The 25,566-nt window shown below is 40.9% G+C and overlaps 1 protein-coding gene across 3 annotated transcripts in view; it reads right to left on the minus strand.

Moving 5' to 3' along the window:
• Positions 1–25,566, minus strand: part of babam2 (BRISC and BRCA1 A complex member 2) — a 167,521-nt gene that overhangs the window by 29,621 nt on the left and 112,334 nt on the right. For all 3 annotated transcript variants that reach the window (XM_061895703.1, XM_061895704.1, XM_061895702.1), the window contains exon 7: positions 13,796–13,905. In XM_061895703.1, the coding sequence (XP_061751687.1) occupies positions 13,796–13,905 (110 nt within the window). The remainder of the gene's footprint in view (positions 1–13,795; positions 13,906–25,566) is intronic.

Raw genomic sequence — 25,566 nt, forward strand, 5'->3', positions numbered from 1 at the left:
AACGTACATCTTCAGTGATAACAAGACTTGGTTGCACAAGTTCAACTTTATTTACAAATTTCTCTCGTTTATATATGTTAGTAAAGTGAGTTTTACATGGACTTAGAAGGAGGTTACACACCAAGAAAAAAAGCCCCTGCCCTGAAATTGACAACTTTGCCACTGATGTTATTAACGGTCAAATGATGTAAAGATGAAGCGTTTTTGGCCCAAAGACAATAAGTATGTTTAGAGAAGTCAAGATGGGGCTGTCTTGGTAACAGTGGTACCAGTGCAATTCACAAAGTAGATTGAATAATCAAAAGGAGGACTAACTACAAATTCTACAAATGCATCGCCATCAACAGCTAGAAGGAAGAATGTTTGACAATAGGATGTTCCAACCATACAATAAACCCAAACATACATGAAAACTGGTTTGGGAATTGGAAATTTTGACTAAAAATATATGCTTCTGGAATGGCGTTGTCAAATCCTCAGCCCTATAGAACAGTGGTTCTCAACCTTTTTCAGGGATGTACCCCCTGTGAATTTTTTTTTAATTCAAGTACCCCCTAATCAGACCAAAGCATTTTTGGTTGAAAAAAAGAGATAAACAAGTAAAATACAGCACTATGTCATCAATTTCTGATCTATTAAATTGTACAACAGTGCAAAATATTGCTCATTTGTAGTGTTCTTTCTCAAACTATTTGGAAAAAATATATAAAAATAACTAAAAACTTGTTGAAAAATAAACAAATGATTAAATTATGAATAAACATTTCTACACATAGAAGTAATCATCAACTTAAAATGCCCTCTTTGGGGATTGTAATAAAGATCCTGTCACGATCCGTGACTCGGATCGTTTATGGTTTTGCCCTTTTTATATGTCTTTGTTCATGTTTTGTTTCTGGACTCTGCCGATCCTTGTTTGAGCACTTCCTTGTTTGTCTTAGTCACCATGGCAACGTATTGTGTTCCTCCTCACCGGCCCCTGTCACACACCTGTTTCTAATAGTTATTTGTGTATTCAAGCCCACCTGATTCCTTAGTTCGTCCTCGGTCCATTGTTTGATATTCGCAACACGTCACGGTTTGTATTTGGTATCATAGATTATTTTGTGCTAAGTTCCGCCTTAGCTTCACGTGCGTGTGGCACGTCTTTAATGTTTTCTGTTTCCTGCTACGTTTTAGCATTAGCTTTCCGTGCATTGGCACGCACTTTGTTTTTCCCCTTTTTGCACCAGTGTTCTTTTGTTTTATTATATTAAAACTTGTTCCTACCTGCAATCCTGCTGACTGGTCGTGTGTGCATCCACGAAGTGGCAACTCCGCGCAGCAAGTGTGCCGCGAAGCGTGACAGATCCATCTGGATTCATTAACTTAATTCTAAACATTTCTTCCTAAAAAAAAGAAATCTTTAACATTGATATTTATGGAACATGTCCACAAAAAATCTATCTGTCAACACTGAATATTGCATTGCTGTATTTTTTTCACAGTTCATGAACTTACATTCATATTTTCTTGAAGTATTAGATAGATAGATAGATAGATAGATAGATAGATAGATAGATAGATAGATAGATAGATAGTACTTTATTGATTCCTTCAGGAGAGTTACTTCAGGAAAATAAAACCTATTGTGACCGAGGTACAGACCGTGGACTCATTCAAGTACCTCGGGGTTTGGGTGGACAATAAGCTGGACTGGACTGTTAACACGGACCACCTGTACAAGAAAGGACAGAGCAGGCTGTACTTCCTCAGGAGGCTGCGCTCCTTCAACATTTGTAGAAAACTCCTGTGGATGTGCTACCGGTCTGTGGTTGCCAGTGTTCTACATGTTAGTGTGCTGGGGGGGCAGTACATCTAAGGATGACAGCTCCACACTGGAGAAACTGATCAGGCGGGCCGGTTCTACAATCGGAATCAAACTGGACTCACTGGTGACGGTGGCAGAGAAGAGGGCTGTGGACAAACTAGTGAGCATCCTGGATGATGTCAATCACCCTCTGCATAGCATTATCAGTAGCCAGAGGAGCCTGTTCAGTGCTAGACTGTTTCATCCCAAGTGCAGGACTAATAGACTAAAAAACTCCTTTGTCTCACACGCTATTAGACTGTACAACTCCTTTCTGGGGATGGGGGCGGGTGGTACCACAGACTGGTAGCACATCCACAGGAGTTTTCTACAAATGTTGAAGGAGCGCAGCCTCCTGAGGAAGTACAGCCTGCTCTGTCCTTTCTTGTACAGGTGGTCCGTGTTAACAGTCCAGTCCAGCTTATTGTCCACCCAAACCCCGAGGTACTTGAATGAGTCCACGGTCTGTACCTCAACTCCCTCGGTCACAATAGGTTGTGACCGTGGACTCGACTTCCCAAAGTCAAAGACCAGCTCCTTGGTCTTTGACGGATTGAGCTGCAAGAGGTTTCGTGTGGCACTAGACAGCAAAGTCAATCACCAGGTTCCGAAACTCCTCCTCTCTGCCGTCCCTGATGCACCCGACGATGGCTGTGTCATCCGCAGACTTCTGGACATGACACAGCTCTGAGTTGTAGCAGAAGTCAGCCGTGTACAGGGTGAAGAGAAGAGGGGCCAGCACCGTTCCCTGCGGTGCTCCGGTGCTGCTGATCACAGTGGCAGACATGATGTCCTTCAGTCTGACGTACTGTGGCCTGTCGGTGAGGTAGTTTGAAATCCAGGCAACCAGGCAGGGGTCCACTCGCATTCTGTCCAGCTTGTCCTGGAGGAGGCGGGGCTGGATGGTATTAAAGGCACTCGAGAAGTCCAGGAACAGGATCCTCACAGTACCATTTCCCTTACCATGTTGCACCTGTGGTCTGAGGAGGCTGAGAAAGAGCCGCTCCATTGTTTTCATTAGATGAGAGGTGAGCGCCACTGGTCTGTAGTCGTTCAGCTCACTGGGGCAGTTCTTTTTGGGAACTGGAACGATGCTTGACGTCTTCCAAAGGGTGGGCACTCTCCCCAGCTGCAGGCTGAGGTTGAAGATCTATTGAAGTGGTTCACCCAGTTCTGCAGCACAGGTCTTCAGGAGTCGGGGTCACAGCTTGTCTGGGCCTGCAGCTTTCCTTGGCTGTAGCTTCCTCAGTTGACCTCTGACCTGGTCCACAGAGATGACTAATGTCTGTGTAGAGGTGGTGGAGGGAGGTGCTCCCATGGCTTGGGGACAGGTGCGTTGAGGAGAGCAGAAGAGGGGGTGGCTGTGTTTGGGAATGGGGGGTGGAGAGGACACGGGCTGGTTGAACCAGTTGAAGAAGTTATTTATCTCATTGGCCCTCTCTATTGTCCCTACAACAGCGCTGGTCTTTGTCTTGTGGCCTGTGATGGTTTTCACACCTTCCCATTATTCAATAAATATATTTATAAAGGATTTTTGAATTTTTTCTGTTTTTAGAATATTTAAAAAAAATCTCCCGTCCCCTTAGGCATACCTTCAAGTACGCCCAGGGGTACGCATACCCACATTTGAGAACCACTGATATAGAATATACAGTATGCGGAAAATGCATAAAAGTAAACATGGTTCTAAGAAACCAACCAATTCTGCCTAGATAAGTCAAATATAGGGCCAGAGTTATGCCAGAAGCTTGCAGATAGCTCTTTAAAAAGGCTCTGGTCATAGTGAAACTTGCTCAAATACATTTCAATAAATATTAGTAGGGGTGTGTAAATGCATTTGAGCCTGTAAGTGTATTTTTCATACTGTGTAAAAACACCCTTTTCTTGTTTTTAAACAATCATTGAAAATGTAGGTTATATAATCATTCCACTATGGAAAAAGAATGGTTCAAATAAAGCATAAAGGGCACAAAGTGAATATGACAATTATACACAAGTCAAACCGTTCCATGATCGAAAAGGTCGGAGGACCATCAGGTTAGTAGTCACTATCCATCCATCCATTTTTACCGCTTATTCCCTTTGGAGTCATGGGGGGCGCTGGTGCCTAACTCAGCTACAATCGGGCGAAAGGCGGGGTACACCCTGGACAAGCCACCACCTCATCACAGGGCCAACACAGATAGACAGACAACATTTACACTCACATTCACACACTTGGGCCAATTTAGTGTTGCCAATCAAACTATCCCCAGTTGCATGTCTTTGGAAGTTGGAGGAAGCCGGAGTACCCGGAAGGAACCCACGCAGTCATGGGAAGAACTTGCAAACTCCACACAGAAAGATCCCGAGCCTGGGATTGAACCCAGACCTACTCAGGACCTTTGTATTGTGAGGCAGATGCACTAACCCCTCTTCCACCGTACTGCCCCTGTAGTCACTAGTTCTGTCTATATACTGTGTATGTTTATTGGACTGTTGTTGAGCTGATCTTATTGTTGGTGGTGTGTTTTTGTTGATAGTTTTTTTTCCCATCTGCATTCAATTGGTGAATGTATCTTAACAAGTTGTCACTTGGCCTTTGCTCAGGGACAACAGATGAAAATGAACATGTAGCTACATTTGGTCTGTGCAATATATGTGTTGTGCAATGACCCATCTATCCATTCATTTTCTACCTCTTATTCCCTTTGGGGTAGCGGGGGGAGCTGGTGCCGATCTCAGCTACAATCTGGCGGAAGGCGGTGTACACCCTGGACGAGTTACCACCTCATCGCACGTTGTGCAATGACCCTATCAAATGAACAATAGTTGTATCCATCCATCTATCCATTTTGTACCGCCTGTCTCTTTCAGGGTTGCGGGGGGTGCTGGAACCTATCTCAGCTACATTCGGGCGGAAGGCGGGGTAAACCCTGGACAAGTCGCTATTTCATCACAGGGCCAACACAGATAGACGGACAACATTCACACTCACATTCACACACTAGGGCCAATTTAGTGTTGCCAAGCAACCTATCCCTAGGTGCATGTCTTTGGAAGTGGGAGGAAGCCGGAGTACCCGGAGGGAAGCCGGAGTACCCGGAGGGAAGCCGGAGTACCCGGAGGGAACCCACGCAGTCACGGGGAGAACATGCAAACTCCACACAGAAAGATCCAGAGCCTGGGATTAAACTCAGGACCTTCCAATAAATTCATAGGCAAAACCTTATTTTTCAACAGGGATTTTTTTTAAATACACTTTAACACATTCCTAATGTTACCTTTATTAAACATTTATAAACTATATAATACCAAAAAAAATATCAAAAATACATCTCATCAGATGGTAATGCCACAAAAAAGATATAAGAAAATGTGTGGAGTTAATATTTTAGAATATTAACTCCACACATTAATTTGTGGAGTTAATGTAAAAGATTAACTCCACAATATTGTGGAGTTAATCTTTTAGATGCTCACAAAAGTTGGGATCATGATTCAGTTAGTATACGTTAATATTGCACTTGTCCAGTTTTCATACTTTATTGTGACGTCCCCTCACTATATGCACTGTCTTTGCTGGTTGTGTGTTGTCCTTTCATACTTTTCATGTTATTGTTGTTGTGTACTTATCACTCTCTTATAGAAAACACATATGACTTTCAGTTCAAGTGTGAATTCTAAAACAAAGTTATGATGTTAAAATACTGCTGTTTGATATATTTCTACCCAATTGGATGCATTACAACTGTGTTATTGTACATAATTGTGTCACTTATTTACACATGTACAATTGTATTGTATCCATACACAATAAAAATATTGACTTATTTTTTCATTAACTTGAGTTTATCTTCTTGTTGGTGTGATCAGTCCGTCTCCTTCTTGTTTTGTCTTCTTCTCTTGTGGATGTAATGCAGTTGAGATTGGCAACATGATCCACCAGAGAGACTGGGGCACGCATAGAAAGCTTACTCCAATGATTGCTCGATCAAAGTGCATACAGCGGTACCTTGGCTAATGAATTGCCACAGCAAGGGCCGCATAAACCTAAGCGACCACCGGGGCTGAGGCTAAGGAGGTTTTGCAAACCACCACCCAAAAATCATACTTTGTATTAAAATAAAGTCTGTGCGAGTGTAACAGAAGCCAGTCAACTTCAAGAATAGTGATGGCGATCAGGGAGATCGCTTTTAGCTCAGTAGTCAGCATGCCGGCTCCTTGCCCCGGTGACCTGGGTTTTACGCCTCGCTTGGAGCAGTAGAAAGTACAACGCAGCCGAGAGATATATTACACAATCGCTATACGAAGCTAAGCTGTCTGTGATTGAGAGCTATAAACACCAGTAATTGCATTCCACCGTCAAAATCGTGGACCCCTATTTGGGTGGGGTGCCCCGGGCTTTAGTCCAGGTCAGCCCCAGCTCACAAGCTTTTTAGGATACAAATGTCTCTGCTAAATTTTAAGCTTTAGGTGGAGAGTAAAAAGTGGAGTTAAGAACTTTTTCACTGCTAGTTGGCCTAGCAAATGTCACAGTGAAACCAGTACGATCCGAACAAAACATTCTGTCTCTCACTCGCCAGCATTAACTAATAGATAGCAAAACTTTGTTTCCCTAACTATTAGAACAAAGAAAGTGAGACTGAAAGACAGTGCTGAGAGGGAGAAGCGTTTGATAGTCATTAAATCAAATAAATATTTTGTTGAAAGATATGACCAAGGGGTGCGATTGAGTTACATGATCCGTCACAGCTTTAGTGGCTAGCTTCTTGGATCATCCTGCTTGGTGTGTTTTATGTAGCATGCTCAGCAATTTATTTCCCTCTGGTGCTCTGGTGACAATGTTACTTGGAAGTAGGGCTGGATAGATAAGGACTTAAACTGATATCCCAGTATTTTTAAGCCGAATGGCAATGCAAGATATTTAACCGGTATCGCAAACAAAATGTGCAATGTGCTTAAGTTTGCCAAAGTGTTTTATGGCTAAATAAACAGTGTTGAGAGTATTCAGATTATCTTCATTGTAAGTAGAAACAGAACATGTTCTTATAAAGTAATTAGTAAGCCGTTACTATGTCAAAGCAGTTTTCGTTCATTTTCTTCATTAACGTTAGGTTTGTAGCCTCACCCTTGTGCGCGGGGATTCACCCTTGTGCGCGGGGATTGATGGCACTTCTACTCTGACTGCGGTAAAGACCGCTAGCTGTTCAGTTTGAAACTACTCTTCAGCTACCCAGTCGCTATATTAGATTAGTCCCACGGGCTTTGTAGAGAGGTACCGTATTTTTCGGACTATAAGTCGCAGTCTTCTCCACAGTCCAGCATGGGGTGAGACCCGGCCAAACCCCAAAAAATTTTTAAATTAAAAACGTATTTTTTTTTACATTTTTTTATAGTTTGGCCAAGTCTCACCCCCGGCCAAACTACAAAAAAAAAGTGACTTATAGAACGAAAAATACGGTACTTTCAAAAGCTGAGGAGTAGCTACTAAACATTTGACACACCGAGCGAGCAGCAGAGAGAAGCTATCGCTAGCTGCAGTGCTAAATCACTAACAGAACTGAACAACGTTAACAGATTATATTAGTGATAAAGCCGCTACAAGGAATATGTTCTCCAGCAAATGGGTGTGTGTCACTCACCAATAACCAAATGCAGCTGGTGACCAAAGCATTGCATCATTCGGTAGTCGAGAAGTCGGCACCGAAGCCGCCATATTCTTTTGAAAGTTTGTTGTGTTGTGCGTCAGAGAAGCCTATGTAAACTCGCAAGTGGCGGAGTTGAGCCAAAGGGAATGCCCTGTGCTGCGCTCATTAGGCGCAGGGATAAGCAAACAGCCATAACAAAGACACATCAAAAGATACTGGTTTGGCGGTATTATCTCAAATATACACCTCTTTCTAAAATATACCGGTATTATCTGTAACACCACTATACAGCCCAGCCCTACTTGGAAGAAACCTATGTTATTAACCCTGGTGGTGAGGATTAAAAGGATCTTAGAAGTGGCTTCTAGATGACGTGTCCAGCTTGTTCTCAAATTTTAGGCGGTGTTCTGGCAAGAGATACAGCCTCCTGGAATTAATGCAACTCCTGCATGCGCATCACAAGGAATATGGAATATCTCTCTGAACATGCATCCATTTTGAAGGAATCTTTATTGTGAGTAAATTATTTAGCCATGTAAACAAAGACAAAGATCGGCTGGACATGGTCTATCGCCGATCAGTTAAAAAAGGCAAATATTGACCCTCAATCCCATCGCATTATCAGAATTTGAACATCTCTACGGCAATCTTTTCACACAGAGACATAACATTTTGTTTGTAAATCACCTGCCTCATCATGCCATACCAACAACAATGTGTAAAGCTCAAAAGATGAATATGGAGCTCCTTTTAAAACACAAATTTTAACACCATCTCCTCAATTTGTCCAAAAGGACGCTTCCGAAACGTGCCGTTTTTCCCCTGACATTTTTTAACATATCTCTCGAAGAGCAACTGGACAGCTCGCCTGCATTAAACTCATGCGTTCAATGTAAATTTCCTTCAAGGTGCATAAAACATTATGTAACAAATGAATCTTAAGAAAAGTGATGATTTTGTTGACTTCTCAAAATCAATAATTGCTACAGAAAAAGAAGCTCATACATCAAAGAAACGAGCGGATGCATCAGGCTTGATGCACAGTGCAATATTGGTAAAAATGTGGGTGTCTGACAGGCTACTTCAGCATTTGTTTATTTCCTTGCTGTTCTGCGAGGACGAACACATTACGGCGATGGGTCGTTTGAAGACAGCGAAAGAAAAAACTGTTAGAAAGAGCAAGAAATGGGGAACAAGTGGGAATAGAAACGATGTTGCTAAGGGGGGCAAGTTTTTGTTCGATTCAAGCGAAGAAGAATGGAAGTAAGATATCAAACAAGCCAGTAGTGATAGGAGAGAGGAGAAGAGAGGTAAAAGGAAAAGAAAATGAAAGAGAGAGAGGGAAATATTCTCCTCTCCAGTGTGTTGATTTTTTTTAAACTTCTTTCCTTTTCTGTGTTTTAGTCGAGTGAGCGACGACCTTGCTGGGTAGAGCATGGTGCTTCTCTCGCTTTTAAGTCCCACTCACTCGCTCATTTCCCTTTGAGGATCAGCCAGAGGGATCAGCTGAGGAGAGGGAGTGATAGAAATTTAAGAGAGATGGAGAGAGAGAGGAGACAGGCTGTAGACGTGTAGAAAAATAAAACGGGAAGAAATTGGTTTGGGGGGGTTGGAGAGGTAAGACAGAGGAAGAAACAGTTAAAAACTGAAAAAATAGGTACGAATCAGGGCAGATATTGCAACACAAATGAACTGGTGAAAGAAAGCAGGATGAAAGGTCACAGTACAAAGATGCAGATAAACTTCATGAAGACATGTTGATGGGTTAAAATCATAGCCAAGTGGCTGCAGCTGCGGTATTTGTAAAACCACATAAAAAGAAAAGAAACCCTTTTAAAGCTGATTTTTGGGGAGTTTCTGCTTCCATCCATCCATTTTCTACCCTGGACAAGTCGCCTCCTCATCATAGGGCCAAGACAGATACACAGACAACATTGTTATTTAAAAATATAAAGCGACAGGGGTTAATCTTCTCCGTTGCTGTCTATCAAAACCCTGCTGGAAAAATGCTGCAGACAAACATTTTCCTCTTCAGCAGAGCCAATGTAGAGATAATGAGCGTGTTACACAAGGGTCGGTAAGGACATGCAGGGAAACTAACAGATTTGTATGAACACATGTAGACTCCCTAAAAGACGTGTTAACTGACATTCCCATGTAAAATTAGGGATCAACCATAATGACGAACGTAAAATGCAGTCATGCACAAACTCGTACACACATGCAATCATTTGTTTTGAAACAACAGGGAAGAAGCCGCCCTGGGTCATGAATTAACACACTCCCACACAGCTGACAAAAAGGTGCACAAAAGCATGTAGCTGGGTATATTCATAGAGGGTCTTGATATGCATATGTGCAAATGTCTTTCGACAAAGAGGCAACATTAGGCAGGAAGAGGAGGTTGGCAAATGAGAGTTTGGCTGAAAGTGGTACTATGGAACGTCTGCATTTGCACTGTTGCTTTCCTCATTTATTAAACCCCCTGCTGCAGCGCTGTCAACCACCCTTTTTCCGACTCCCGCGCCAGAGCGCTTGAGTTCAAACGCTGCGCCATACTGCCTTTAGCCTCCTTCTGTCTCATCTCCTCATGCAACTGGCAGAGGAGAAGCTCGAGCACCACAGCAAAAAGCTCCTGTAACATACATACAAGCATGTACGCTCCAAGTGCTTGCAATGATGATGTGCCGAATACATATTCACTAGCTACTGTATCAGGGACAGCTGCATGCAAATACAAGTGATGAACAGTGTAGTTTTTAAAGCTACAATAAAGCAGAGTTTTGTGTTTTTCCATAAAAATATCAGTTTAATCCAATGTAGAGCTACACAACTGGGGCATACAAACTATTAGTCCAACATTCTTTAAAATCAGATTAACCACAATTAATCACAGGATATTAATAATAATTTATAATGACTTAAAAAAAGACCCCAACATTTGTACACAAATGTAATTTTACTGTCAGCGTATTATTGGGGACAATTTTTTAAATATTTTACTTGAATATACCTAATTTATTTGCTCAAAACTTGGTAATAATATTAGGACACAATTATACTAATATTCAATAGAACAAGTTTATTAAATTATAAAATATTGCAGCATCTCAAAAGTTGAATACTATTTTACAATTGAATTGAAAAATGTTTTTTTTTATTTAAAAACAAATGACTAAATTGTATACTTAATATACTTTTAAAATTTATAATATGGTAGTACTATATTGCATTTTTACAGTCATAACATTTTTATTATGTATTTTCAATTATTGCGCAGTGGTTAGTGCTAGTGCTTCACAGCGAGAAGGTCCTGGGTTTGATTTCCGGGCTCTGGGTCTTTTTGTGTGGAGTTTGCATGTTCTCCCCACGACTGTGTGGGTTCTCTGGCTTTCTGCCACCTCAAAATACATGCACCTGGGGATAGGCTAATTGGCAACACTAAATTGGACTAATTGTGTGAATGTGAAAGGTTGTCTGAGGTGGCCCGAGTACCGTTTGGATAGGCTCCAGCCCCTCCGCGACCCCAAGAAGGACAAGTCGTAAAAATGGATGAATGGATATTATATTCCCAACGTGTCCTGGGTCTTCCCCGTGGCCTCCTACCGGTTGGACGTGCCCTAAACACCTTCCTAGGGAGGCGTTTGGGTGGCATCCTGACCAGATGCCCGAGCCACCTCATCTGGCTCCTCTCGATGTGGAGTAGCAGCAGCTTTACTTTGAGCTCCTCTTGGATGGCAGAGTTTCTCACCCTATCTCTAAGGGAGAGCCCCGCCACACGGTGGAGGAAACTCATTTCGGCCGCTTGTACCCGTGATCTTATCCTTTCGGTCATGACCCAAAGCTCATGACCATAGGTGAGGATGGGAACGTAGCTCGACCGGTAAATTGAGAGCTTTGCCTTCCGGCTCAGCTCCTTCTTCACCACAACGGATCGGTACAACGTCCGCATTACTGAAGACGTCGCACCGATCCGCCTGTCGATCTCACGATCCACTCATCCCCCACTCGTGAACAAGACTCCTAGCTTCTTGAACTCCTCCACTTGGGGCAGGGTCTCCTCTCCAACCCAGAGATGGCACTCCACCCATTTGCGGAAGAGAACCATGGACTCGGACTTGGAGGTGCTGATTCTCATTCTGGTCACTTCACACTCGGTTGCGAACCGATCCAGTGAGAGCTGAAGATCCCGGCCAGATGAAGCCATCAGGACCACATCATCTGCAAAAAGCAGAGACCTAATCCCGCAGCCACCAAACCGGAACCCCTCAACGCCTTGACTGCGCCAAGAAATTCTCTCCATAAAAGTTATCAACAGAATCGATGACAAAGGACAGCCTTGGCGAAGTCCAACCCTCACTGGAAACGTGTTTCCGATTTACTGCCGGCAATGCGGACCAAGGTCTGACACTGATCATACAGGGAGCGGACCGCCACAATAAGACACGTTAGGAAAACTATGTCTCCCGGCTGGCCTGGGGACGCCTCGGGATCCCCGGGAAGAGCTGGACGAAGTGGCTGGGGAGAGGGAAGTCTGGGCTTCCCTGCTTAGGCTGCTGCCCCCGCGACCCGACCCCGGATAAGCGGAAGAAGATGGATGGATGGATGGATATTATATTATACATTATTAAAACATATATTTTGCCTACAGAGGTGGGATATACTGTAAATATGTATTATTATGATGTGGTATTATTAGTAAAATTCATATAATGGGAGCTTTCAACATATTTTTTGTGCAAACATGTTAAATGTGTCAACAATTGTATTGAGTTTAAGTGTTAAATTATATATAATATTGTGAGATAATATATCAAATGCAATACATATTTTTATTACACAAAGTATTTATTAGAAACAAAAAAACATTATTTATATAAAACATATACTTTATCCCGAATGTATTACAACACACATTTTTATGGTAACCATCTGCGGTTAAAGTAAAGGAGTATAGTAAATGGGTTATACGTCCATAGCGCTTTTCTATGTTCCAGGTACTCAAAGCGATTTGACACTATTTCCACATTCACACACTGATGGCCCTAACCATGACCCATCAGGAGCAAGGCTGAAGTGTCTTGCTCAAAGACACAATAGATGTGACTAGGAAGGCGGAAGACGGGGATCGATCCAGGAACCCTCTGATTGCTGGCATGGCCGCTTTATGAACCGAGCCACGCCATGAGTGTGGACAAAATAAATTGTGTGATTACTCTGCGTATGTCCATGATTAATGCAATATTTTTTTGTTTTTTTATTGCATGAGTTGATACAGGGGTTTCTAAAGAATGGCCAGGGGGCAATATTCGATCAACAGCTTGTTTTTTTTTTAATAAGCCTTTGACATGTTCTGAAAATAAATCAATCCACTATTAATGAGGTACATAAAATATAACACCACTAACAACTATTTGCTGTTAGCTTTAACGCAAAATCTAAGATAATGTTTTATCCCCAAATGTATTAGACCATACATGATGTACGTTGAATTGGTTTTGTCATCATTGATGTACAAAATATATAGAAGTGGTCCACGGTATGCTTTAATTTTTCAGTATGCGGCCCTCGTTAGAAAAAGTTTGGACACCCAATGGCTTAGTGGCTTAATGACAGCCCTAATACAAACACAAACATTAACACCTCCTATTTTGTATACATTACACGATCGTACCTAATTATGTTAACTTATTTATAAATAAATGTATACATATCTTGGAGGCCTTGCGACTTCATGGTTAATTAAATATCTGGTGGTCGTGGGTCATAACACCGTTATGTATGATATCATATTTTGTATGATTTAAAACAACAGAGTGTTAGTGTCACTGTATGTGGAGTTAATCGGATTATAATAATATCATGGGGCATGTGTTTGTCCACTGAACTGCAAAAATTAAGCTGTATATTAGGGTGATCAGATACAGAAGCAGCGGAACACCACAGAGAAGGCACAGAAAAAAGAAGGAGAGAAAATGCGGTGGTGGTGTTTGGTGAACAAGGAGGGGCAGAGGTCTGTTAACCTGGTGTGACGGGGCGTGTGCTTGTAAATAAACATCAGGCTGGGATTATTCTGAGCACGGAAGCCCAGACCACAAGGCCCTGAGGGGGCCCATACCTGGCTCCGTCTCACACTAACACTGAACAAAACTCGAACATTGGTGCCACTAACACAACCACAAACATACACTGTAAAACATCAATATAAAAAAAACATGTAATAATACAGATACACGCTTTTTTCTTCAAAAAAAAAAAAGAAAGGATATTCCTATTGTCAAAGCAAATCACGTCATCTATGAGATGATGTACTCACTGTTCGATACTTGGGGAAAGGTAAAGTTTTGGGAAGACCTGTGTAGCTTCTGCATCCTCAAAACTCACTGATAGAAGGGCCACATCCTCTCCAGGGTCCAAAGCTGTGTCCTAGGAGGAAAAATGACAAAGGTAATTTTTATTTTTAGAATTTCAGTAACACATTCCTCTACCCATTGCAGATGCGTGTTCGGGCCTAACGCTGGCATTCCACACTCAAAAGTATGATTCTTTTTAAAGGTTGCATATGCACAAAATGGCAGCACGGTGGAATAGAGGTTAGAGCATGTGCCTCACAATACAAAGGTCCTGAGTAGTCCTGTGTTCAATCCCGGTGTTCTTTGTGGAGTTTGCATATTATCCCCATGACTGTGTGTGTTCCCTATGGGTACTCCGGCTTCCTCCCCCCTCCAAAAACATACACCTGGGGATAGCTTGATTGACAACACTAAATGGCCGTAGTGTGTGAATGTGAGTGTGAATGTTGTCTGTCTACATGTGTTGGCCCTGTGATGAGGTGGCGACTTGTCTAGGGCGTACACCGCCTTCCGCCCAATTGCAGCTGAGATAGGCTCCAGCACCCCCCGTGTCCCCGAACGGGACAAGCGGTAGGAAATAGATAGATGGATGGATGCACAAAATGGGCCCTAAAAGTTGTGTATGCCACTTCTTATTCTGTATTTCTTATTTTAAATGGAGACAGTGACAACTGGAGACTCAAATTGAGATGTGATGAAATCAAGCATCACAAAACCTGTTATTTGTGTGCTTAGAAATTGAAACCTCTTATTTGTACGTGTTTCAAACAAAGTGCATCCCTTCCTTTTGTCCCTTAACTATTTTGCTCCACTTTCAAATTTAAATTGATTAGTCCATCCAATAATTCATCAGATTATCAGCGTGCTTAATTGTACAAATACCAATTATGGTCAACTACGCAGAACAGATCACATTTCATTCATTACAGCAACATTGCCACTCCAGCTAAACAGACCTAAATAAAACCATTGTGATCACGATCAAACCCACATGTTCAAACAACATTACGGCATGTGTAACGCCACTGACCACCACGTGATTATACTTATTGATGTGGAAGAAAATGAATGCGATAGCTGTACAAGATTTAACTTTATTTGGGGGAAGGATATACTATGATCTGTTTTATTTTGGCACATTTCTATTAATGAGACTTTAGATTTCTATGACTTGATTGTTAAGAGAACTGCCAAAAAGGTAACATGCTGCAGTCTTCTCAAGTGAGCAAACATTTGAAGGGCACCTTTGATTCATTTTGTCTTTCCTGACTTATACATGTTGTTACAGCGTTGGATACTCATGTTAAAAAATGCCAAAGCATCATGCATTTTGGCGTGAGCTTGCTCACAGTTTGAGATGCCTCTGTTCACAGAGTTTTGCAATCTGTAATCACAGCAAGATTAACGTACTTATTTAGACATCAAGTCAAGCTTTGTCAGAGGGGTAGGACTTGTTTTAAATGTAGATTAAAATCATTAAAGGTCCCCCTTGAGGATGAAGTTGAACTAAAACACACAAGTTGGAAAAAAAATCCTTAATTTAGCTTTAATATTTCACCTTACCAAGACATTTTGGACAATCCCTTGTTTCCAACAAAGTGGGGAAGGACCACAGCACAAATCAAAAAACCTGCAGGCAGAGTTGGATAGGCGTGGTGTGGAAAAACTTGAATGGCCCCTATAAAGGATGTATTTAGGATGTACTACCACGGATCTTGTAAGCAACACCCTCTCCTCCAGCATCAGTGACAGATAAGGCCCTTTTCTATCGCGATAACTTTTAAAAGGAACTTTCCCATTTACCCAACAAAACCTTCCCAGGTAGATTTAGTTCTTCAGTATTTTTTTTAATTCCTGCCAGCAAGGTGGGAATTTTGGAAAAGTCATGCAACCTTATCGGGAGCAGGCTGTGGTGTCGAACGCTGATTGGTTGAACACGGTTGGAGGCGTTTTTAAAACGTATTTTTCGAACACGGGACCGCCATTTCAGAATGCTAGACAACTTGTTTATTTGTTATTTCTTCTATAATTTCTATTAAAACAAACTTTATAGCAAAGAGAAAGAAGAACACAAGGAACGTTTGGCTTGCAAGAACTTTTGTGGGGCATCTTCATCCTTAAGAACGCGCACCAGTGGAACTATCTTTCAGTGTTTTTACTCAGCCGTAGCCTTTAAAATTATACCGTTTAATTTTTATAGTTTTTTTTCCACAAACCCAATTTTGATACGCAAAGCTACGATAAGCGCACCGACTATTTTTTTTAATGCATTTACAAAGGAGTGTGCATGTGGCCACAGATCAGTTTCTACGGAGGTTGCACTAGCTGTTCCATGTCAAGATCCGGGGTGGACTACTGCTCTATGCATCAAGTAATTGTTACAGGAACCTAAGGTTTCTGAACTTTTGGTGGAAAAGGGCCTATATTGTCTATGTACAATAAGGGTGTGCTAGTCCAAAAGCATTATTGGCGGTAGAGAGGAAAAGAGAAGAAACATCTGTTTTGTTTCATGCCACATTAGTTTCAACATCTGCAACATGAGGGTGAGCTAATGACTGAGAGCACCACTCAAATCATGTGTGAGATGGATACAGAAGCCACCCGGAGCTGCGTGCTAAAACCCTCATCTGCCTTTCAGAGGTTTGAGTTTCTCATTGTGTGATATATTTCCTAGAGCGTGGCCACTTCTAAGGGACTGTCATTAGTGCAATTTCACATTAAATATTATGAGTGCTCTCCCCCTTCCTCCCTCGACAATGTCTCTGCAGCGTTAATCAAATGTCTTACAGATGGTTTGAACTCATCCATTTGTTAAAATCGTTGTTCGCCCTGGTGTAGAGGAAATCTAACCACCATACATGATGGACGGAGGCGCTGTGCAACCAGTTTGAAACAAAGGAGCCTCCAACATGATCAAGCCCATGAGCTAATTGGAAATAGTTTGGTTCGCTGATCCCAAAACTAAACTAATCACCAGCTTGAGCAGGCAAATAAAGACATTTCTTTTGGGGAATTTTATTTTGCAATTGGTGGAGTAGAATGGATTCCAATTAATGTAATCTAATGCTCTTTATCGATCAATCTTTGTAAGAATATTAAAAACAGAAAGCTGTGGGGACCAAGAACGCTGATTAATGATTTAGCACATTTTCAGAAATTAGTTGAGGCTGTTCATTTTTTTAGGTTACGTTTTCACTGGGGTTTGTTTGTCAGTTAGTTAGCATGGACAGATTTTGATGAAACCCTCAGGAAATGTCAGAGTTGGGATAAAGAACAAATGATTAGATTTAGGGGAATGATCTGAATTATTTCTACTACGTTATGTTACATTAGAGCTGGGCGATTAAAAATAATCAAAACCTACATTTAGAACAGGGATGTCAAACATGCGGCCCGCGGGCCGGATCAAGCCTGTAAACAGGCTCGATCCGGCACGCAAGATGAGTTTGCCAAGTGTAAAATTGAGCTGCATTTTTAAATGAAAGACACTGCTGTTCTAAATGTATACACAGGATGTCCCAATGGCAATTCCGTTAGGCAAGCAAATAAATTATACTAGGGTAAGCAAGTATACCAAGCAAGAGGTACACTGTAAAGGGGGGGTGCAACTCCTCCCCTTCAACCCAAAGTAAAACAAACAGGGGTAAAAAAAACAATTGGTAACCCCACTCGACACTGCACATTGATATAATCCTGTGAAAATGATTGTCTTCTGTGCAAATTTAAAGAAATTGAACAGTGGCAAAGACAAATGAGGTAGTGGATACATAGAAGATTTTTTAATTTACACTTTATTTAGCATTTTGTTTAATCCAGGATGGGCTGTGACTTCAAGGTGCCATATGTAATAATTCCATGTAAAGTCATAATTAAATGGCCCTGATATGTCAAAAAGCATTAATAAATCATGTTCTTTTCGAATACCTCTATGACAGATAACGGTAGTTCAGCTGGGATATGCTCATTTCAAAATTAGATTTACAGCCCCAAAATCTTGTTATTGCTTCCATTTGGATGGCCCACACTCCACCGTTTGACCAATTAGAGCAGTGGGGTCGGGAACCTTTTTGGCTGGGAGAGCCATTTAAGCCAAATATTTTAAAATGTATTTCCGTGATAATATTGTTTAACACTGAATACAACTGAATGTCTGCATTTTTAAGTAAGACCAACATTTATAGAGTATAATTTGTCACAAACTCGCATGGCAGCAGTAGTAGCAACCCCAAAATGCAGGAACCAGGAAAGTGACGAGCAGGTAAGATGCTTTTAATATCACCAACAGAGGAGAATGAAGCAGTCTTGCATGTACAGTTCTAAACAATAGTCAATCTTTGAGCCCTGAAGAACGCGCAAGACAAGCATAAATAGAAACATGCTGATTGGCGGCAGGTGTGGACCGGCTGCCAATCAACAGCAGGTGAGGGGAAAAAAACACAGCGCTCAGCGGGACAAGCAGGAAATGGAAACAAAATTAGAGCACTGATGAGAAGTAGATACAAAACAAAGTAGCACAAACAGAAATTAAGTGACAGATCTTCACATAATATTTATTTTATTCTTTTTAATAACATTTTTATTCAGAAGCTCACCGATGATAAATAAAATACTTCTTACTATTAATGCGACTTCTTGAACAGATGCCGTAGAAAACAGATGGATGGATTAAAATGTATGAGAATGTTTTGTATTTTGAAAGTAATTTTCAACACTGCGATTACCAGCGGAATTATTCATTACTTATCATGTTAAGCAATGTCAGCTAAGATTTATCTGAGAGCCAGAGGCAGTCATCAAAAGAGCCACATCTGGCTCGAGAACCATAGGTTCTCTACCCCTGAATTAGAGACTCCGTGAGTGTGTCACATCCTGTTTGCCAGTCATGCACCGCCAATTTCGTCGAGCTACTGCCACTGGTAAAGTTACTAAACATGTCAGACCTCAGTAAATCTAAAATATGTCGTTACGATTCTCAACTTATTCATGACAAAGCCAGGAAGAAAACAAGGATTTGTATCAGGGATGCCTTTGAAAGATGGAGAAGATTGAAGGCGGAAAATATTTTTTCATCTGATGCCAAACTTTCTAATTTCCTACTTGATAGGTACGTAAGTAAGACATTTACGTTTTCTTATTACTTGTAATAAATGGAAATGGACATTATGTACATATTGTCCAATACAGTCTATGACCTTGTCTAACAAAGCTTGTACAAACCCTGTTTCCATATGAGTTGGGAAATTGTGTTAGATGTAAATATAAATGGAATACTATGATTTGCAAATCATTTTCAACCCATATTCTGTTGAATATGCTACAAAGACAACATATTTGATGTTGAAACTGATAAACATTTTTTTGTGCAAATAATCAATAACTTTAGAATTTGATGCCAGCAACATGTGACAAAGAAGTTGGGAAAGGTGGCAAGAAATACTGATAAAGTTGAGAAATGTTCATCAAACACTTATTTGGAACATCCCAAAGGTGTGCAGGCTGATTGGGAACAGGTGGGTGCCATGATTGGGTATAAAAGCATCTTCCATGAAATGCTGAGTAATTCACAAGAAAGGATGGGGCGAGGATCACCAATTTGTAAGCAAATTGTCGAACAGTTTTAGAACAACATTTCTCAACGAGCTATTGCAAGGAATTTATGGATTTTACCATCTACGGTCCATAAAATCATCAAAAGGTTCAGAGAATCTGGAGAAATCACTGCACGTAAGCGATGATATTATGGACCTTTGATCCCTCCAGGTGGTACTGCATCAAAAACCGACATCAGTGTGTAAAGGATATCACCACATGGGCTCAGGAACACTTCATAAAACCACTGTCAGTAACTACAACTGGTTGCTACATCTGTAAGTGCAAGTTAAAACTCTGCTATGCAAAGCAAAACCCATATATCAACAACACCAAGGAACGCTGCTGGCTTCGCTGGGCCAGAGCTAATTTAAAATGGACTGATACAAAGTGGAAAAGTGTTCTGAAGAATCCACATTTCAAATTATATTTGGAAACTGTGGACGTGGTGTCCTCCGGAACAAAGAGGAAAAGAACCATCCAGATTGTTATGTAGATGCATTAGTGCCCAAGGCATGGGTAACTTACACATCTGTGGAGGCACCATTAATGCTGAAAGGTTCATACAGGTTTTGGAGCAACATATGTTGTCATCCAAGCAACGTTATCATGGACGCCCCTGTTTATTTCAGCAAGACAATGCCAAGCCACGTGTTACAACAGCGTGGTTTTGCAGACCCTGGACTGTTGAACGACTAAAGCTCTATATAAAACAAGAATAAGAAAGAATTCCACTTTCAAAGCTTCAACAATTAGTTTCCTCAGTTCCCAAACACTTATTGAGTGTTGTTAAAAGAAAAGGTGATGTAACACAGTGGTGAACATGCCCTTTTCCAACTACTTTGGCACGTGTTGCAGCCATGAAATTCTAAGTTAATTATTATTTGCAAAAAAAAAAATCAGTTTCATGAGTTTGAACATCAAATATGTTGTCTTTGTAGTGCATTCAACTGAATATGGGTTTAAAATGATTTGCAAATCATTGTATTACGTTTATATTTACATCTAACACAATTTCCCAACTCATATGGAAAGCACCATCACACAACTGTAATGCTTAGCATGCTAGTCAGGTCAATGACACATCGGCATATAGGCTAACGGGGGAAATATATGCCCGTTCGCCTGTATGTCGATGTGCGGTCCAACTGACAGGGCAAAATATATTTTCGACAAATAAAACCTATGTGGATATGGGTAGTGTCAGTGCCTATTTCCTTCTCAATATGCTGATGTACTGAGGAAATGGGTTCCAACATTAGCACAGCTAATTGCAGTCTCTGGTACTGTATGTGCATCAAACACATATAATGATAATGATAAATGAAATAAATGGGTTGTACTTGTATAGCGCTTTTCTACCTTCAAGGTACTTAAAGCGCTTTGACACTACTTCCACATTTACCCATTCACACACATGCACACACTGATGGAGGGAGCTGCCATGCAAGGCGTTAACCAGCACCCATCAGGAGCAAGGGTGAAGTGTTTTGCTCAGGACACAACGGACGTGACGAGGTTGGTACTAGGTGGGAATTGAACCAGGGACCTTCGGGTTACGCACGGCTACTCTTATTTGCCTGGCACAATATAATGCATTACATGTAACGATTTTCTACTTATTGGCATGGTAGTAGGCTATATGACTTATGCGTAACATGGTTTATGCGTAACATGGGTTGGCTCATAGAATCGCACTTTGCACTGAAAGATGGTGATGTGCGTACATGGAAGAGAATGCACTACGTCAGGTTGGATGCAACATGGAGTTATGCTGAACGAAATGTGGCACTAATTTTACTGTTGGCTTTGGCTTGCTATCAAAGAAGGCCTATGTGATATATAATGCATTATATATATATAATCATTTCAATGGTGGTCCGTGCGGTCAAACTAGACATTTTAGCAGGGTAAGGCCAACAATCTGTCCCGACGAAAATTTTTCTGCGTATCTTTACAAATACATTTGGCCAACCGACATCAGTAAAATGATGCATAATTACTTAGTAAACTATCTTGCAAGAAGTATAAACAAGAGAAACCTACGGCGTAGGACTGGTCGTTTGCTATTTGAAGTTCCTTGGAGTAGGACTCGGCTGCGTTTCTGGCAACCTCAGTCATGGAGAGTGGGAGGGTATTAGATCATTTTGACCGTGATTGCAGTACCGTTTCTGCCCACATTGTTACACATGACACCTTTAAAGTTCAACTGCTTTGTAGATACACTGAGATGAATTCTAATTTAATTGTGTTCTTCCTGCTGTTTTTGAAACAGCACAATTTTTTTCCTCAGAAATTTCAACTAACCTGAAGTGTTTTGTCATGAGGATTATTTGTAAACCGTATATATTTAAAGAATGTGCTTGTTCTATTTTGGGCCGAAGTAAAACAAAAAACAATCTGAAGTTGTCAGAGTTGTATTCTTAAGTTATTATGCCATTATTTTACCTGTCGGGCCCACGTGGGAAAATACTTTTTTTTATGCGGCCCCTGAGCTAAAATGAGTTTGACAACCCTGATTTAGAGTTTTTAACTGACGGTAAACTGCTGGGTCAATTATTCAGATTTTTCCCCCTTTGTTATTTTCACTCTACTAATACGGCACCCTCTTAAAAAAACAGTGCTGATTATGTATATAAATCCAGGTGTCACGAAGCATGCAGGATGTCCGAAACCCAGCAGAAGTAGCAGCATCCAAGTAACACTGTCCCATCCAGTCCGCTAGACCAGAGGTCTTCAACGGGGGATCCAAGACCTCAAGGGGTCCGCAGAGGTACTGCGGGGGTCCTGTGAAATTTTTGGTTGATTGGACTTAATTTTAATATATTTTTTTATATCCCCCTGCACTTGTTCCATTATTTAACTGTGTCTGTATACAAATGAACAACACACTGTCAAGCAGTTTTGAAATACATGTTTAGAAATGTATGGTCACACTACTCACTGTACCTTGCAGGTTTGGAATAAAAACATTGATTATTATTATTTATTGTATTATATTATATTAGCGCTGTAGTTGTCAGCTACTGATAAGTGGAGCAAAATATCAGGCTAGCAATTAACGTGCCAGTTTTCAGCAAGCGATTAACTTGGCCAGCTAGCTGTTAACGGCATTATAATGTGTGTTTTGAAAATCCTAGTAAAAAGAAGATGACCAACTTAATTTAGAACACAATCACAATTTTATACAAAATGTATAGGTATTCACTGTGATTTCTTTGTTTGTTAAGTTAAAGTTAAATTACCAATGATTGTCACACACACACACACTATGTGTGGCGAGATTATTCTCTGCATTTGACCCATCACCCTTGAGCACCCCCTGGGAGGTGAGGGGAGCAGTGAGCAGCAGCGGTGGCTGGAGCCCGGGAATCATTTTTGGTGATTCAACCCCCAAATGTAACTCTTAATGCTGAGTGCCAAGCAGGGAGGTAATGGGTCCCATTTTTATAGTCTTTGGTGTGACTCGGCCAGGGGTTTGAACTCACAACCTACCGATCTCCGTCTGTTTGTTAGTTTGCAACATAGTTCAAAAAGTTATAGGCAAATTCAGAAATGAGGTAGGTAAGTGATTCGATTTTGGGGGAGATCCTAATTGCCGTCTGGATTCTGGATTTTTTAAATCGGGATATAGAGCTTGACAGAAGTATGCCAAGTGATTTGCTTGTTATTTATTTATTCATTTGAGCAATTCTATGATGACAGACTTTTACTGGGTGTCGCTATGAGGTGGGAATTGGTCCTTGAGCTTGAGTGATGCTCTTGACAGAGATGCTAATTCCAGAGAGCCTCTAAGGTGGCTTGAATAAAACTTGTTATCACAGCAATCAGATGCGAGGGAATCATGAAATCAGGATGAGGAATCGGGTTTAAAATACAGAGGGTATAATAGAGTGGGAAACAACAGTATCCCAGTCATGTCCTCTCTCCTATGACACAGGTGAAAGAATGCTGCTTAAATACTTCCTGTGCACCCAAGCCCACCCAAACAGCACAACAAATCATTTAATTGAGCTCCACTGTTAGTTGACATACCTCCTTGTTAATGGAGGAAGATAAATGAGAACATTACTGTTATGGGGGGTGAATGGATCCCACAATGTATCTGTGACTGAAACAGGATCACGAAAAAAAGCATCTCCATCTGCAGCAAATACATTTGGGGCTAAAACATACAGTACATAGTCAAAGAGAGCCAGTAAAGTATCGGAGGGGATGTGGCATCCAAAAGTGTCGCCTGATGGAATCAACTCACATCAATATAGTCTGCTTCAGTAAACAAGGGCTGCTATGTGTCTCAGAGAAGGGCTGGCGGCTTCTGCCGCTGATGATATGGGACAGATAGGAACAGGCATGAAGATGTGGGGCTGCAGTGGGAGTGTAGTTTGGGAGGAGATTATTTTGCTCCAGTATGTAGGTGTCAAGTCCGTTTCTTGTCCCTAAAGGTGATTTAATAGATGTGTTCTTCGGACTCGGACTGCAAATATAGATGGACGAGAACTAACAGAAAGGTGGGAGGGCTAGAGGAGAAACATGGGCCAGCTTGTACATAGCCTTCATTCGGTCAGACCAAGGGCACTGTTGGGAGAGAGCCTTTTCAAGGAATGATTCAGACTCAGCTCGTTCCTGTGGACAGCAAAGAGCTGTCACAAGTCATATTGCGTCTGTGAAACTAGTAGGCAAAAAGTAACCTCTAACCTAGTGGTCCCCAAACTTTTTGACCCGGGGAGGGATTGGGTTAAAATAATTTGTCGTGGGGCTGGGCTGGTGATATATATATATATATATATATATATATATATATATATATATATATATATATATATATATATATATATATATATATATATATATATACATTAATATATATATATATATATATATATATATATATATATATATATATATATATATATATATGATGTCACGCCATCGATTGGAAAATGCATTTTTAGACAATGTGATTTGCCTGAGCGGCTAGGAGACTGAGAGTAACAAGCAACAAGCTGTAGAAAATGGATTAGAAAGGACAGATTAAAAAATATATATATATATATATATATTAGGGCTGGGCAATGATTAAAAATTTTAATCGAAGTTAATCGCACTATTTATCCGATTAATCGCGATTAACTGCATTGTATACGCAAAGCCCAATAATGAATTCAAAAGTAGTGTGTAGTGCACCTTTATTGGAATATTCTCCCACATGAACAAAAGCGCCAAAACATTTGTTTTGCAAACATAATTTGAATCAGTCCTTGTTAAACAGTAGCAGTTAAATAGCATATTTTATGAAAATCAACTCAAAAATTGTAAATACAAACATTTAAGCTTATTGCCACTGCCAGGGTATTTAAGTTATCCTGTTTGTTATGGAAAATAAATATAATCTACATACACATCTCTGAGCCACAATCACAACATCTGAACAGGCAATTTCTGAGGTAACAGCAGAAACATTTTTTTTTATCAGGGTCTTATGTTTAAAAAACCTATATTATAGGTAGTGGGCTGTTTTAGGGATTTTTTGATCAAATTATCTGTAGTAGCAATATTAATAATGTTGTGTTTATTCTGCGTGGTGCACTTAAAATAATTATGACCATATCTAGGAATTGATATGATGGGAATTTTCCGATTGTTTACTTGGTGCTTTGATAAACTGAACGCATATACATGGTACTATTTGTGATGTTATGAGCCAGGGAAATAAAGAACTACCCTACCCAGTATGCAACAGGAGTGACGAGCATGCGCGGTAGCCCGGTATAGGTTGTGTCGCCATGACGGCATATTTTTGTTGTGATATGCACGCTCTGAAAGCAAACGTTAAGAACTCAGCCAACACTCCTCGTCTGCATTATTCATAAATAGACAGACAACACATATACTCCGCTGCTTCACAGGCCGCTGGATGTAGCCGGCAAAGTATTCCCATGCAAGCTAGCCGGTCTAGCAAGCACGCGTCATTCAGTCCAAAACGGCCCGATCTATCCACATTCAGAATTGTCTGGCGGTCGTAAGTGATCCCGAAGTGACCACGCTGTAAGCCAGCCATGAAATTTGCAGAATTGTCCGGTATTTTTGACAAATGTTCCATCTTTACCAAGAGCCCCTTGACGCCGAAGTACATCCTGGAGAT

Source organism: Nerophis ophidion, linkage group LG03 (assembly GCF_033978795.1).
Source record: "Nerophis ophidion isolate RoL-2023_Sa linkage group LG03, RoL_Noph_v1.0, whole genome shotgun sequence".
Classification (NCBI taxonomy): domain Eukaryota; kingdom Metazoa; phylum Chordata; class Actinopteri; order Syngnathiformes; family Syngnathidae; genus Nerophis; species Nerophis ophidion.